Source organism: Sinocyclocheilus grahami, unplaced genomic scaffold, assembly GCF_001515645.1.
Source record: "Sinocyclocheilus grahami isolate Dianchi unplaced genomic scaffold, SAMN03320097.WGS_v1.1 scaffold1280.1, whole genome shotgun sequence".
Taxonomy (NCBI): domain Eukaryota; kingdom Metazoa; phylum Chordata; class Actinopteri; order Cypriniformes; family Cyprinidae; genus Sinocyclocheilus; species Sinocyclocheilus grahami.
This window is the reverse complement of record NW_015506459.1, coordinates 187,893-203,140: the sequence shown is the minus strand read 5'-3', so window position 1 is coordinate 203,140 and position 15,248 is coordinate 187,893. Positions and strand designations below refer to the sequence as shown.

At 36.1% G+C, this 15,248-nt stretch overlaps 1 protein-coding gene across 1 annotated transcript in view; it reads left to right on the top strand.

Moving 5' to 3' along the window:
• LOC107568788 (cytosolic purine 5'-nucleotidase-like) overlaps positions 1-15,248 on the top strand; it is a 28,886-nt gene that overhangs the window by 10,295 nt on the left and 3,343 nt on the right. The window contains exons 4-17 of the mRNA XM_016254769.1: positions 3,197-3,314; positions 3,437-3,532; positions 3,640-3,731; positions 6,125-6,182; positions 6,825-6,918; positions 7,100-7,153; positions 7,232-7,315; positions 8,225-8,266; positions 8,363-8,470; positions 9,522-9,588; positions 11,326-11,496; positions 12,150-12,201; positions 13,039-13,099; positions 13,601-13,777. Of these exons, the coding sequence (XP_016110255.1) occupies positions 3,197-3,314; positions 3,437-3,532; positions 3,640-3,731; positions 6,125-6,182; positions 6,825-6,918; positions 7,100-7,153; positions 7,232-7,315; positions 8,225-8,266; positions 8,363-8,470; positions 9,522-9,588; positions 11,326-11,496; positions 12,150-12,201; positions 13,039-13,099; positions 13,601-13,777 (1,274 nt within the window). The remainder of the gene's footprint in view (positions 1-3,196; positions 3,315-3,436; positions 3,533-3,639; positions 3,732-6,124; positions 6,183-6,824; positions 6,919-7,099; positions 7,154-7,231; positions 7,316-8,224; positions 8,267-8,362; positions 8,471-9,521; positions 9,589-11,325; positions 11,497-12,149; positions 12,202-13,038; positions 13,100-13,600; positions 13,778-15,248) is intronic.

The window sequence follows — 15,248 nt, the reverse complement described above, 5'->3', positions numbered from 1 at the left end:
GGTTTGAAAACCGCTGAGGAATAACTGATTATTTAATAAAAGGCTGTAATGTAATTAAAGAACTATATAGTCTGTTGTACTGCGTGTTTCAGAGTGAAGAGTGGCACTGTGTTCATTTACACTTGTGCAGTTTGCCATGTTTTTGGAGCGTCTCGATAAATGCTGCTTCTCACAAACTCCACAAACTGTTTGTTTAATGTGCATTTGTGAGTGTAATGTGCTTTATAGGTTCACTTATTTACATTCATATTCACATAATTTCCAACATTTTTGTGCAAAGAAGTTTGCAGCGTTTAACCAGTTTTCTACCAAAATAAAATCTTTAATATTTGCCATGTTAAAAGCTTGAGGTTTTGAACGTTTGAAGACAATTTTAAGACATAAATATTTGATTTGTGACTTGAAGTGTTAGTTGGTTATTGTACAGAGTGAACCCAAATGTGAACACCCTTAAAAGTAACTATTTACATTAGCAGTAACTGTTTCGTTAAATTATTGAAATCTCAGGGGCTACTTCAAGTAGATATTTTAGGTATTTTATGTATAAGTGGTATGGACAGTATAATTTTCCCATTTTATATACATGCTTTATTATGAAAAAGGAGAAAAAGATTTCATAATGTTGACTAGTTGCTGGCTAATAGTTGATCAAATCTAGGTGAGGCTCCTTTATTTCACTTGAACTGTAAATACATTAATGGTCATGTTACCTGAAGTTTGACCTGTATTTCACAGCAATGCATACCTCATAACCTTTTTTGTCAGTATAATCATGAAAACTAATTTTACCTCAAACTTTTACCCAGTCTTAATGTAGGCCACATATAATGAGGTATAGACTGCCAGCTGTAAAACTGCCAACAATATTTTCTTTTCACCCTAGCAGAAGTATGCTAGCTCAAGGCCAACATTGTCCAAGGTCAACACTGGTGTATGCAGTTAAGCAAAGAGTGATGATGGGAATAGTGACTGAGAGGGAATAAGAGGCTCAAAATAGGTTTCGCTGTAGCTTCGTGGAACATCGTAGGGAGGAGAGAGAGAGACAGAACTGGAAGGGGCAGTTGGGTTTGTGTACAGCTGCTATCTGTGTGGAAGAATCTGGCCTGAGTTAGTGACTCTGTTGGGGTTTGCTTGCCTGTGTGTGCCTGTACTTCTGGCCTTGGCTTTCTGGGGGATTCATTTCTATCTGCCTCACACTCCACAGCCTGTCTGTCATACATCTGTAGATATACAAGCCTGGAACAGATCGTGAAACTCATTGGAGGCAGTCCTACAAATAACTTACTGTAATGTCTCATATAACTCAAAGATTGTGATTGTGATGTAATTTAGATGGAACTGGAAAAACTAGGCTATGATAGTCTGTATGGATTAGTAAAATGACAAAGGAATCAATAGCTGTGGGAAAAAAAGAAAAACGCTGCTGCGGCTTGTACTAAAAAACACAGCATTTTGGTCAAATGTCAACAAAGGTCTACGACAGTGTGTGGAACCATTGCTATTTTTTGTTATAGCGAATGTGTCGCACCTGTCTGTGACCATCAAGGAATTTATTTGAAAGAGGAATTTGGCTTTGAAAGAGGGAAAGAGGGAAACTGAAAGTGGGAGACTGCACAAAATAGAACAACTGCAGATAAAAAGGTGTTCTGAAGGACCATAACAGAATAAAGCTTCTCCTTTTAGTGAGCTTATCTTGACAAACAATTTTCAGACTTGCACAAACACAAGCCTATTATAGAAAAACAGCATTCTGACAAAAAACAAACAAACAGGTTGTTGTGGTCAAACATCTCAGTCTTCATTAGCAATGGACCCAGGAGTTCACCCTGAGGCACTCCTCTTCTTTTCATTCCGTACTCTCAAGAGATCCTTCTGGGTTTCTGCCCTTTAACCTGCCTCCTCATCAACAACAAGCATAACACATTTCCAGCTCTTCCATAACAACATGTAACGTGAGCTTAAGTGTGTCTGTGTACAGTTTAGTAACTCCTATCTTTGCTGAAGCTGTTGTTCTATACATGTCCATCTTATTTTAATTTCTTCTTCAATTGGGTGTCAGGCTGGAACAACAGATTTTGTGGTTAGGTCTCGCGAAATGCCTTTTGTTGCTGAAATACCACCCAAATCCCTCTGCAGAGGCTTGGGATCTAATTGGGTTTAAATCTTTTAGGGCAAGTGGGTCCGGTTTCATACTGGATTAGATCACAGGGCATACATGGCCCTGCTAAGCCTTTGTAATGTGAATGTTCTGGTACACTTCGCTTGCTCTGTGAAAGGACAAGGTTGGGGTCCACACGTATCACAGAGAGTGTCTTTAAATACAACACTTACGCTGCCATGTATGCATCTTTATGTTTTATTTTTGGTCCGTTGTTATTGAGATCCCTTCCATAATAAACTTAGCTTGGAGGGTTTTACAGTTATTTCAGCCACAAATATTAATCATTGTGCCAATAGTTATTAGTAAATGAGAGAATTGTTTGGGCAGCTAATACTTTAGTATGTAACAAAATACAGAGCTCCGCACACTTTCAGGAAAAGGTACAAAACTAGGAGGGTACCCTTTCAAAAGGTACTAATATACACTTTTAACTTAAGGTACTAATATGCACCATTTAGTGATCAACTAAAATGTACCATTTAGGCTTTGTGCCTTAGGGTACCACCCCAGTGACAGCTTTGTACCTTTATTTCTGAGAGCCACATTGTAGTCATTTATTCCCTTGTGTACTAATTCATTGTGGCCACAATTTAATTAAATTAAACCTAGGGAACTAATTATTACAAAGTGAACACGATTAAACTAAAACGAGAGAACTCATTAGAACAATGTGGCCACAACTGAACTAAAATGGCGAACAAAATCTTAATTTGTGGCCACAATATCCTTTTTTTTTCATCTGCATGTCATGTCTGGGGCTTGTAGCTAGTTTTGAACCCCATTTACTGTAATTGTAAAAAAAAAAACGAACAAATTGACAAAAACAACAAATATCTTCTTTTGAAAAAAAAAAAGGTTTGAAACAATATGAGGGTGAGTAAAAAATGAAACATTTTTAAAATGAACAGTGCCTCTATGGTATATTAATACTTATTACAAGACTGTACGGAATGTAACAGTGGAATTATATAGTAGTCTGTTCATTTTATTTGCGCTGTTCAATATATCTTACTGAATTATCTCTCTTATCAATAGTATACAAATCACCTGAATATGAATCTTTGGGCTTTGATCTGACTGTGGAGCGGCTGGTCTCCATTGGCTACCCGCAGGAACTGCTCGGTTTTGTTTACGACCCCACTTTCCCTACAAGGTAATACACTCTCATTGGCAGACCATATTTGAGACAGTTGTCTGTACCAAGACTATCATTTGATATTATGTTTATAGGATAAATAACACATTTAACCCTTTATTTTCTTTTTGTTTTTACAGAGGTCTGGTGTTTGACACCATGTATGGCAACCTCCTGAAGGTAGATGCTTATGGAAACATCCTGGTGTGTGCCCATGGCTTTATCTTCCTGCGAGGGTGAGTAATCCCAATCCCCGTCAAGCCCTGCCTGGATGGTCTTGGTTACTGAACTCTGATGAAACCGATGGAGTATGTGCTCATAATGTTTCTGTGCTCACTGCCAGCCCTGACACCCGAGAGCTCTATCCCAACAAGTTTATCCAGCGTGATGACACAGAACGCTTCTACATCCTCAACACACTCTTTAACCTTCCAGGTAGGCACTTTATCATTGTCCTATACGTAGCCCTGTCACTGGCTGCCATTCAGATACACATTAACAGTGGCTCTTTTTAACTCTTAATGCTTACGTGTGCATGAGGAGTGTGTTTTTTTATTTTAAATTCCTGAGTTGCTTCCTGAGAATATTTGTTCTAACGGCCATGTATATAGTCTTCAGAAACAGGTTGTAATTGTATTTGTGTGCAGTTATTCTTTTTGGGGGTTTTTTCTTTCGTACAGTATGACAGAGTAATGAAGTGATTCATTCTTGGTGATTCAGAGATTCATGCTTGGATTGAAATTTAAGGTCATAACTGTAACACATTAATTACATTTAAAGCAGGAAATTAATTTTTTCATTCTTTGTTTTTTTACTTATCTTTTAATAAACTATGCTACGATCCAACTGAACTTAATAATTGCGCATTATGAGAGCATATGGCAAAAAAGCAGCTTTGCCAATTTGTCTGGAAAAAAGGCCATCTGTTTGGAATGACATAAGGTGAGTAGATATTGCCAGAATTTTCCATTTAAAGCAAATTTTTACTTGAACTGACCAAATGACATGAGAGTTTTAGACCTTCTCATCTGCAATAAGGTAAGTGCATTTTTTTTGCAAGATAAAATATTTTTGTTGCATTTTCAAATGCACTTTCATCAAAACTGCTTGTGTAAGTTTTTTTTAAATGTTACTAAAAGAAGTCTCTTATGCTCAGCAAGGCTGCATTTATTTGATCAAAAATACAGTAAAAATTGTAATATTGTTAAATATTACAATTTAAAAGAACTGTTCTCTATTTGAATATATTTTAAAAGGTGTAAAATCATGCGGCTTATTGAGGAGAGGTGTGCGTTGAATTTTTTAAGCGATCGGGAGTGTGATGTTCTCACAGCATGCGAAAAATCCCAGACTTTGCATTGCGGCCAACTTTGACGGTTCGTAGCGCAGAGCGAGAATTTCATAGAAACATGTGGGTCACCACATTTGAAGAGGCTGGCAAGCTATGCGAGAACATACCCCGCAATGGGGTATAAGTGGCCCCATAGACATACTATAGTGAGGGATGGCCATGAAACAAAATCTGAGCACACGTTTTTTCTACTAAGGTAACTTGCATAGGAATTTTGCATTGAACATAACTCTACATCACAGTGTCATAGTGACATGGGGGTGGCTCATTTTACTCAGGCAACCAATCAGTCTCTCAGGATCATGGTGAAAGTATCAAGCCATGCCCTAGCAACCATTTAGAGCACCCTAGCAACTGATCCCATAGACTGCCATTCTATAAAAAGCCCAGATGAATATCTTTGTATCGCAGTGTCGTAGAGACATGAGGTTGGATTCGTTTGTTTGGGGGCAGCAAATAGCCATCACTTATTATCTTCACCACTTCCTATTCATGCCCTAGCAACCATTGTCAAGCACCCTTGTGACCCCAAACCTAAAGAGGGATATTTTCAAATCTGTATGCCACAGAGACATGGGGTTTGGTTTATACCATTCATACTGGCAAGCAGTCTTTGGAGTATCATCATTGGTAGCTGCCAAGCCACTCCCTAACAACCAAACAGAGTGCCCTAGCAACCATTTATAAGACCTATATCTCTGCATCAGAGCATCATATAGACATGGGTCTTGGCACATTTGACTCGTGCTAGCAAACAGGACTTCCAACATGCTACACATGCTAGCAGTGAATAGATACATGCTAATAGCGATTAGCTAAGTGTTAAACACTTTAAAAGTCCTAACTGATTGTTAAAACATGATCAAAAAGAAAAGTAACTGCAAAGTGTCGAGTTTTGCCACGGCAAGCACCACTCACATTTTCTTCAGAAAATGTACATATCAATATATTATTCTTCTTCTTCCGTACAAACTCTGTTTATTTAAGCTTTCAAAATTCAAGCTTTTACAACTGCTTCAAACTTTCAGTCAAGGATTTTTCAAGCCAACTTCAAAGTTGCAAACTCATCTAATTTATACATGTGATGTAAAGCGGAACTACTACTCCTGTCTTCAGTCTCACATGATCCTTCAGAAATCATTATACTATGTTGATTTGCTGCTCAAGAAACATTTCTTATTATTATCAATGTTGAAAATAGAATTAGCTGATTAATGTTTTCGTGGAAACCGTAATACTTTTTTTGTATAATTTTTTTTAATTCTTTGATTAATAGAAAGATCAAAAGAACAGCATTTATTTGAAATGGATATCTTTTTTAACACTATAAATGTTTTTACTGCCATTGATCTTTCAAAATAATAATAATAATAATAATAAATAAATAAATAATCTTACTGACCCCAAAATAAACTGGATCTGAGAACTTCTTTCATACTCTCCTTCTTTCTTTATCTGTTTCTCTCTCTCTGTACAGAAACATACCTTTTAGCCTGCCTGGTTGACTTCTTCTCAAACTGTGACCGATATTCAAGGTAGGAGTTCCAGTGACTATGATTCTATTACTCTGTTGCCTTGGACACTGCATACAGCCTTACCACTGATTCATAATCAGTATTATTTACTGTGGGTGAGGACTGTTTAATGCTCTCTATATCAGTTCACCACCTAACACTTTATGTTTTGATAAGAAAATCCTAATACAGCATAACATTTTTACAACTATGCTATAAAACAGGACGCAATCAGATTGTAGTCTGTGGTTCAACTTGGAATCATGTCCGTGCATGCCATAATTTATAATCCATTTACTTTAACTTGCTAATGACTTATCATATTGCGTGTAAAGCAGGTAAAATAAACATTTAAAACTATAACTTTTAAATGGCATGGAAATAATGCTACTCGTGCTCTGAGAAAAAAAACAGCCAGAGTTATTTAGTCTAGATTAAATCTGTTAAAACGTAATAGTCTGTGATTTGTGTTTTGGTATGGATGCATGTCCTCTGAAACACCTGTTGGTCCTTTTAGGGGGAGAGAGCTTTCCTGTTTGGCTCGGACAACCTCAAACAAGGGAAGACTGTCCCATTTAAACATGTCTGACTGTCGATAAAATGTGTCAGAGCTGGAGCTCGGCCTCTTACTCTGCTGTCCTTTTGTTCTTTCTAAACCTTTAGCTGTGAAACGGGCTTTAAGGATGGAGACCTCTTCATGTCCTTCAAGAGCATGTTCCAAGATGTTCGAGACGCTGTAGACTGGGTACATTTTAAGGTAAAAAGGTTCTCTGTTTCTCTTTCTATCCGAGTAATATCCCAAAGTAGCTGTGTACATTAATAGCAGACAGCTATGATTAACTGAAATAGTACAGGTAGGTACTGGATTCCTAATTTAAGTGTTTTTGATGAATGTCATAAACTTGTTCTGTTGTTAAAGGCTTTATTTATTTTCTCAGGGAACATTGAAGGAGAAAACAGTAGAAAACCTGGAGAAGTATGTTGTGAAAGATGTAAGTTATTATTATTATTTTTTTTTTCTGAAGTTACTGTATTTCTCAAAATAACTGTTTTTTTTTTCTATTTTAAAGGCCAAGTTGCCATTGCTGCTGAGCCGCATGAATGAAGTCGCAAAAGTTTTCTTAGCCACCAACAGTGACTACAAATACACAGATGTTAGTTTACTGATGAAAATGCATACATAAGCTCTGTTTCAGAACCTAGTTATCTGCATATTGAGAACATGCTTCCTTTAAGGTAACCTCACAAATGAGAGATTTGGATCGCTTTACACTGGCTGATTTACGTAAGCTAAAAGCGCAGTACTCTAATAACATGCCACACACAAATGTTGGTTGAAATTTTAATAGACCTTAATCAGGGTATGTGCCATATTGAATTAGATCATGTAATTTTCACAACTTTCAAAACTGTTTTTGTCTACTGAAAGGTTTTTTGGAAAGATTCCATCAGCGGAATAATCGATCTGTTTAACAACCCATTAAACGCACTGTAGTTCTGTCCCTCACAGCCTGTTTTCATTCCTGTCAAAAATTAACTACCTTCATTACCCTATTTTAATCTTCATTTCTGTCTTAACAACAGTTTTTTTTTACAACTAGAATATCTCATGCCTGGAAAGGCTCTCAGCCAATCAGATTTGAGGACCAGAAACTGTTGTGTGTATATTATATACTATATATATATATATATATATATATTCTCTTGTCTAGAAAACATATTTTTAAAATTCCCACTTTTAAAAAGGCTGTGAGAGCCCTGGTTCATAAATAAAAATTGTTGAAAAAGTAACAGTTGTTTCTTGGGCACAAATTAAAATAAGAAATACAGTGTCCACTTACATCTTGATTTTTAGTTTTTTACAATTTGCTAAATCATAGGAGGCAGCATAGTTAAGCTATGCTTTTCAAAAGGCTTTGTCAAAACTGTGCCATAAAAAAATCCCTCTGTATGCAGCTTACTAGGTTTTGAATCAGAGCAATAGACTATTGCACATGCAACTGGTTTGTTTCATTCTTGGACACAGACAAACCATGATCTTTTTGTTTTGATTTGTTTTACAGAAAATTATGACATACTTGTTTGACTTCCCCCATGGTCCAAAGGTATTCACATAGTTTTTTCAGCCTGTTCTTAAACCTTTCGAAAGAGTTTCCTGTCATATACAGTATTGTTGCTCATAATAATGTTTTATGTTGTAGCATGGCACTCCACACCGTCCGTGGCAGTCATACTTCGACCTTATCCTAGTGGATGCTCGAAAGCCTTTATTTTTTGGAGAGGGAACTGTTCTAAGACAGGTGGATACGGTGAGTATATCAAACAAAAAGCTCTACTATTACAAAAACAGAAGCAGAATCTCAAAGTCAGCAGGTGTAGTATTGCACATTCTGGAACATTTTATCCTGCTGAACGTGATCACAAAGAAGGTTAGTCAGCGCTGAGTATTGAGCATTTATAATGAAGTCTGCTGAGCACAATAGAACTAATTAGAGAGGAAAATTCCCTTTCCTGTCTTCCCTTTTACAGATTCGCTTTGCAGTATTAAGGAGCTAAACAGTTCACTGAACAGTCATGCCACTTCTAAGAGAGATCTTTTAATGCAAAAATCTGTCTGTAACCCCCACAATCCAGTTTAACCACCAACCAACCAACAAGATGCAAAGTTATTTATTTGTGCTGAAAAAAAAATACAGTAATAGTAATAAAGTTTATCAGTGTTTCCCAACCTTTTTGACTCATTTAAAACAATATCCAAAGGCCACCCAAGATATTTTTGGTATTTCTTTCTTCTTTTTTTGCTGAGTATTGAGCATTTATAATGAAGTCTGCTGAGCACAATAGAACTAATTAGAGAGGAAAATTCCCTTTCCTGTCTTCCCTTTTACAGATTCGCTTTGCAGTATTAAGGAGCTAAACAGTTCACTGAACAGTCATGCCACTTCTAAGAGAGATCTTTTAATGCAAAAATCTGTCTGTAACCCCCACAATCCAGTTTAACCACCAACCAACCAACAAGATGCAAAGTTATTTATTTGTGCTGAAAAAAAATACAGTAATAGTAATAAAGTTTATCAGTGTTTCCCAACCTTTTTGACTCATTTAAGACAATATCCAAAGGCCACCCAAGATATTTTTGGTATTTCTTTCTTCTTTTTTCCCCCCCACACAACTCCTTCCTGTTTTAGTTTATTTTAAAGCTTGTTTGTCTTATTTTAAGTAATCTTGTGGACCCCTTGGAAGTGTGCTGATGGGCCTTAGTGAGCCCTGGACCCCTGGTTGTGAACCACTGAAGTACATGGAATGAATATTCAGACAGTCTGGACATCTAAATATTAATCAGTCTGTTCTCTATCACAGACTACAGGGCGGCTGAAAATAGGAACATACACTGGACCTTTACAACATGGCATTGTTTACTCTGGAGGTACATTAAATTCTTGGATAAAGATGGAAATCACACACACACAGTGATGTATCTCCTCAAGGCATTGAAACATAGATCACAAGGACATCTGGTCTACTACAGATGAACAGTTTATCACATGATTTTTCACTGCATGTGTACAGTCACTTAGTTCGGTAATATGTTAGTTAACTACATGAAAGTACTGGTAAAATAAGGTAACTAGGGTTCATGGCTATTACCAAGTTATTGTAATTACTATAATGCAGACCTGCCAATCTGTACGCATTTTGCGTAGCGGATACGCATTTTGACCTCAAAGTACGCTGGTACGATTTGTCACTCTAAACTACGCAAAAAACCTGGTGACGCCTCTGTCCACGTGCAGTATTCAAAACAAGCAACAGAAAAAGATGAAGAGTTCAAACAATCAGAGCGTTTTTTTTTCAGGTTTTGCTTTTAAATTTCTGTGCATTTTATTTCTCTCCAAGCTGGCTCTGTTTGTGTGTCCCTGAGTCTGCGCACTGAGATGAGGAAAGCCTGCATCTGAAAAAGCAACACACGCCGAGCATCTTCCCTTGTAATGACTAAACCTTTTGTCCAACAACAAAAAAGAACATTATAACATTATTTTACTGCACAACATCAGACAAATATTTAAAATAATTTCCCTCTTGATCTGATGTGGCTTCTTATCACAGAATGACGCAGAAATAAATTCTACACTGGAATAACGGCTAAGTCGATTAGCAGTGGATTATAAATATAACGTTACTTAATTATTAAAATACTCGAGGTGGTTTTAAGAACACAGAAAAACATTGTCACAGTACAGTGTTTATTATCTTAATGTTCTTTTTGAATCTCATCATTCAAAGCATTTCTGTCTTCTTTCATTCAGTTACAGCGATAGCTGTCTGTTTTTGTCCATATTAGGGATTTCCTGGAGCGTCCTGAGTTCTATTTCTTCTATAATGTATATGTGGAGTTTCTGTGCGAGGGCACCCTCAGGCGTCCAGTGTGAATGAAACACACATTACATGTGTTCATAGCACTAAATAATGGCCAATCCATAAAAATAATACTTCTTTTTTAAAATAGCATTTAAAAATAGCAAAAAAGAACTAAAGTATTTATTGAACCGTGGGCTTAACAGTATTGTTGCATCACTACTTTTTACTCTAAAATACTGTATAACAGGAATATCACAAACTGAGTGCAGACCCTGATAATTAACCTATAAAAAATATTAAACATTAAATCTTGCAAACCCCCCGAGGTTGGCAGGTCTGTATAATGTAATATACATAGACAGTACATGTGGAACAGGACTATAAAATAGAATGCTACCAAGATTAATGAATACTGTAACAAATTGTTCCATGTTATGTAATGTTAACTAACATTAATATGATTAGTGTTAAGTGTTACCCTTAGCTCTGATTCATTGATAAAAGAGATTCATGATAAAACAATTCATATTGAGATTATGTTTTACAAATATAATGATTGTCATTTAAATTGTGCTATGATAAACATTTAACATCTTATATTGCTGTTGATTGGACATCAATGCTGTAAGAACGAAGGCATAAAATCACACGACTCTCATGTTAAACAGGGAAAATATTGTAATGAAATAATTGCAGTTTGATTCAGTATGTAGCTTTTTTTTCTGGGTATTGAGAATACCATAGATATATTATGTGAAAATGCCACTCATTTCTAAAAAAAAATTATGTTTTAATCTCTGCCCAGGTTCTTCTGATATTATGTGTGACCTGCTCGGAGCAAAAGGGAAGGATATTTTGTACATTGGAGATCATATTTTTGGAGATATTCTTAAGTCCAAGAAGCGACAGGGTTGGCGGACGTTCCTGGTGATTCCTGAATTGGCTCAGGAGCTGCATGTGTGGACAGACAAAAGCTGTGAGTGTCGCCATATATCAGTAAAATAAGCCGTTGGCCTGTTTCACACTGCACATAAGCAGCACACATTTATTTTGGGTGCCCATAATAACAGGTTACAGCATTGTTGCTGTAAGCACACTGGTGATGCATAACTGCAAGTAAAGTGGGTGCTGAACCCTGCAGAAAATAGAGTGAATATCCTATGTAAACCTGTTTATCTATGCAGTCTTTTGTAGCAGTTTATAGTGGTTTATAGCAGTTTAAAGCATTCCATGTAGATTTATTACCATTTGGATGTAAATGTAATCCCTTTTCGCATATTAATTATATTTGATGATGATCAGTTTTGTAATAATTATCAATGGCCTATATCTGATAACCATTTTATAAAGTATGGCCATTACTACAAGAAATACTTAAATTGTCGTAACCTATAACTTACTTAATATTCTGGATAGAGCTGCAGTTCTGTCACTGTGAAAGCACAATATGAGTCTGCTGTCACAGTTACGATTGTGTGTAGTGTGAAACAGGCCTTCTTGGGAGAATCTCAGTAAAGGAAGGCTCACACAGAGAAAGAGAAAGAGTGACATGAGATGTTCACACTTGAAAGGCTAAGGAAGAGAGATGTGAAACCCAATCATGACAGGGTTCTGCCCTCTCATTCACAGCTCTGTTCGAGGAACTGCAGGGCTTGGACATTTTCTTGGCAGAACTATACAAGTGAGTAAAGCTGCCTCTATTCCTTCCTCAGCACGTGTGTGTGTGTGTGTGTGTGTACGTTCAGAATTTAGAAATGGACTCCCTTTTATTTCATTGGCCATGCCCTGCTAGTTTTTGACAGGAAGTGGACTTGACTGAATTGCAATTCTAATAAAATCAAGTAACATTAGCCCAACACAAAATCAACTATACAGCCATCAACACTGATTTTTATTTTAGCATTCACAAAATGTCCATCATGTTGTTTTTAGATGACGTTATAAAAATAAATGTTGACTTTAGAGTTTGAATAAATGGACTATAATAAAGGTTCAGCAGTAAAAGCTGGTTAAGTAGTTATCTCTTAATATTTCAGTTTAACAATTCCTATAATTGTCTGACTGTATAATTGTCATTTCTGATGCTTAAAATGAAAATAAAACGCATACCATACAGTTTATATTAGCTAGCACAGAGTTGGATAAATGCATAATATCCTGCAAAAAAAAACTAATAAAACTAAATAAAAAGTTTACTAACAAGGCATTTCCATATTGACTGTTACTTGATGTATTGTGGTTTTGTCTGTTGATTATTCAAATTACACCGATTTATGTTGGCATTAATAGTGTTGACATAGAAATGCATAATTCTGAGTCAGAGTAGCCTACGTGAAAAGCTCTGAGTAGAACTTTGGAGTCATCCATAACGCACCATAATAGTATTTAGTAAATTAGAGGATTCTGGGAAATGAAGTGTCCTTCTGTCATATTGAACAACAAACGTTTTTAATAAAAAATAAGTAAAAGCTTCTATAGGTGTTTATACATATATATATCACATTCTTTCTTCCTTTAGGCATTTGGACAGCAGCAGCAATGAGAGGCCAGATATCAGTGCCATCCAGAGAAGAATGAAGGTACATAGACTAAATCACACACTCACACAAGTATCAATAACTTTTAAAGAGTTTAAAGTTTAGAAATATTCTGGGTTATTTTGTTTTTATAAACAGCATCTGTGACGTGCTCTCAATAAATATGTTTACAGTAAATAAGCTTGTAATGGTAGCTTATAAGTCTTGTAAGTTTAATTCCATGGCAATCAACAGCCTACCACATATGTTGTTCATAGACCGCATTAATAAGCTGCAAGAGTGATGTTATATATTCAGTGTTACAGGGTTATTATTGTCAACTAAAAACAAAACTAGCACCTTAAAATCATAATTTGAAATAAAATAGACATTCACTTATTTTATTTCAGCTAGTTGTCAAGGCAACATTTCTCATTTTCATTTAGTTTAAGTTGATGTACTAAAATAACTAAAACTAGGATAAATATACTAAATTTTATAGACTATATATGATACTAAAATAACACTGACATGCTCATTTAGTGATTTTCTCTGCGTCATCAGAAAGTGACTCATGACATGGACATGTGCTATGGGATGATGGGAAGTCTGTTCCGCAGTGGCTCTCGGCAGACTCTGTTTGCGTCTCAGGTGATGCGTTACGCTGACCTGTATGCTGCCTCGTTCATCAACCTGCTGTACTACCCCTTCAGCTACCTGTTCAGAGCCGCTCACGTGCTGGTGAGGACACACACCCATAAACATAGGGCTGGATTATTCATACAAAAACCAGTGGACGTTCACAATAGCTGATACCAATTTCAATATCCCAGACAAAAATATTATAGAAACAATTAGTTTATTTAAAAAGTTTAAAATAATTTGGGGGAAGAAAATGTATGTAGCCTAAATGTTATATTTCTCAATTAATTAAACATGGCTAGATATTTTGATATTTTTAATACAATGAATTAATAAAAAAAAAGGATGCATCAAACAGACTTTTACAGTACAAAGACTTTTACATTGTTACAATAATTTTCTGTTCTTTTGAACATTCTGTTCATCCAAAAAAAATACAGTATACAGTTTCCACAAAAATATGAAGCACCACAACTGTTTTCAACATTGATAGTAATAAGAAATGTTTCTTGAACAGCAAATCAGCATATTAGAGTGATTTCTGAAGGATCGTGTGACACTGAAGACTGGAGTAATGATGGTGAAAATTTGACTTTGCGTCACAGGAATAAATTAAAATTTTTTTCAATATATTCACATAGAAAACAGTTATTTAACATTGTTATAATATTCCACAATATTACTGATTTTACTGTATTTTGATCACATAGATGCAGTCCTGGTGAGCATAAGAGACTTCTTTTAAAAACAAAAACAAATAAATCTTACCCAATCACTAGGCATAATTGCAAGTGCCAAATCGAGTACTCGGTACTAACAATAGAAAAGCCTGAAATGGAAAGACTAGTATTGTTACATTTTTCTAAGTTGAGTACCAAAATACTTCCTACAGAACACACACCCACACTACTCCTGTTCACTTGGTTCTCTCTTCTTTGCCCAGTGCCCTATTTAAAGGGGTCATGTGATGCGATTTCAAGTTTTCCTTTCTCTTTGGAGTGTTACAAGCTGTTCGTGAATAGATAAGATCCCTAAAGTTGCAAAAACTAAAGTCTCAAACCCAAAGAGATAAACTTTATAAAAGTTAAGACTCGTTCACGCCCTCCTAAAACTCCTCGTTTAAACACGCCCCCACATATCTACGTCACGATGTGGGAAGATTTGCATAACACCGCCCAAATGTTCACACAAAGAAAGAAGGCGTAACTTTATTGTTGCTGCCGCCATGTTGTGAAGACGCTGTGTGTTTCGTTGCGAAAGCGAAAATGCTTTGTTTGGCCTTCCAAAAGAGGACACGACTAGAAATCAGTGGTTAAGTTGTATTTACAACACTGTTCCAGAACACTTCAACCCAAATATTCAGATGTGTGCAGCGCATTTTATGGAGGACTGTTTCCTGATCCTGGTAGAGTAGACTACAATGCCGGCTGTTCTGACTCACAGACTGTAAGTACGTTTTCATATTTAAAGGATTTGCCACTGAAGATTCAAACACGAGTTTTAAGCCGTGTAGAGTAGCACTTGTTTGTAATTTCTCAGATCACAAATGCAGACATGGTTTTATGTTTAC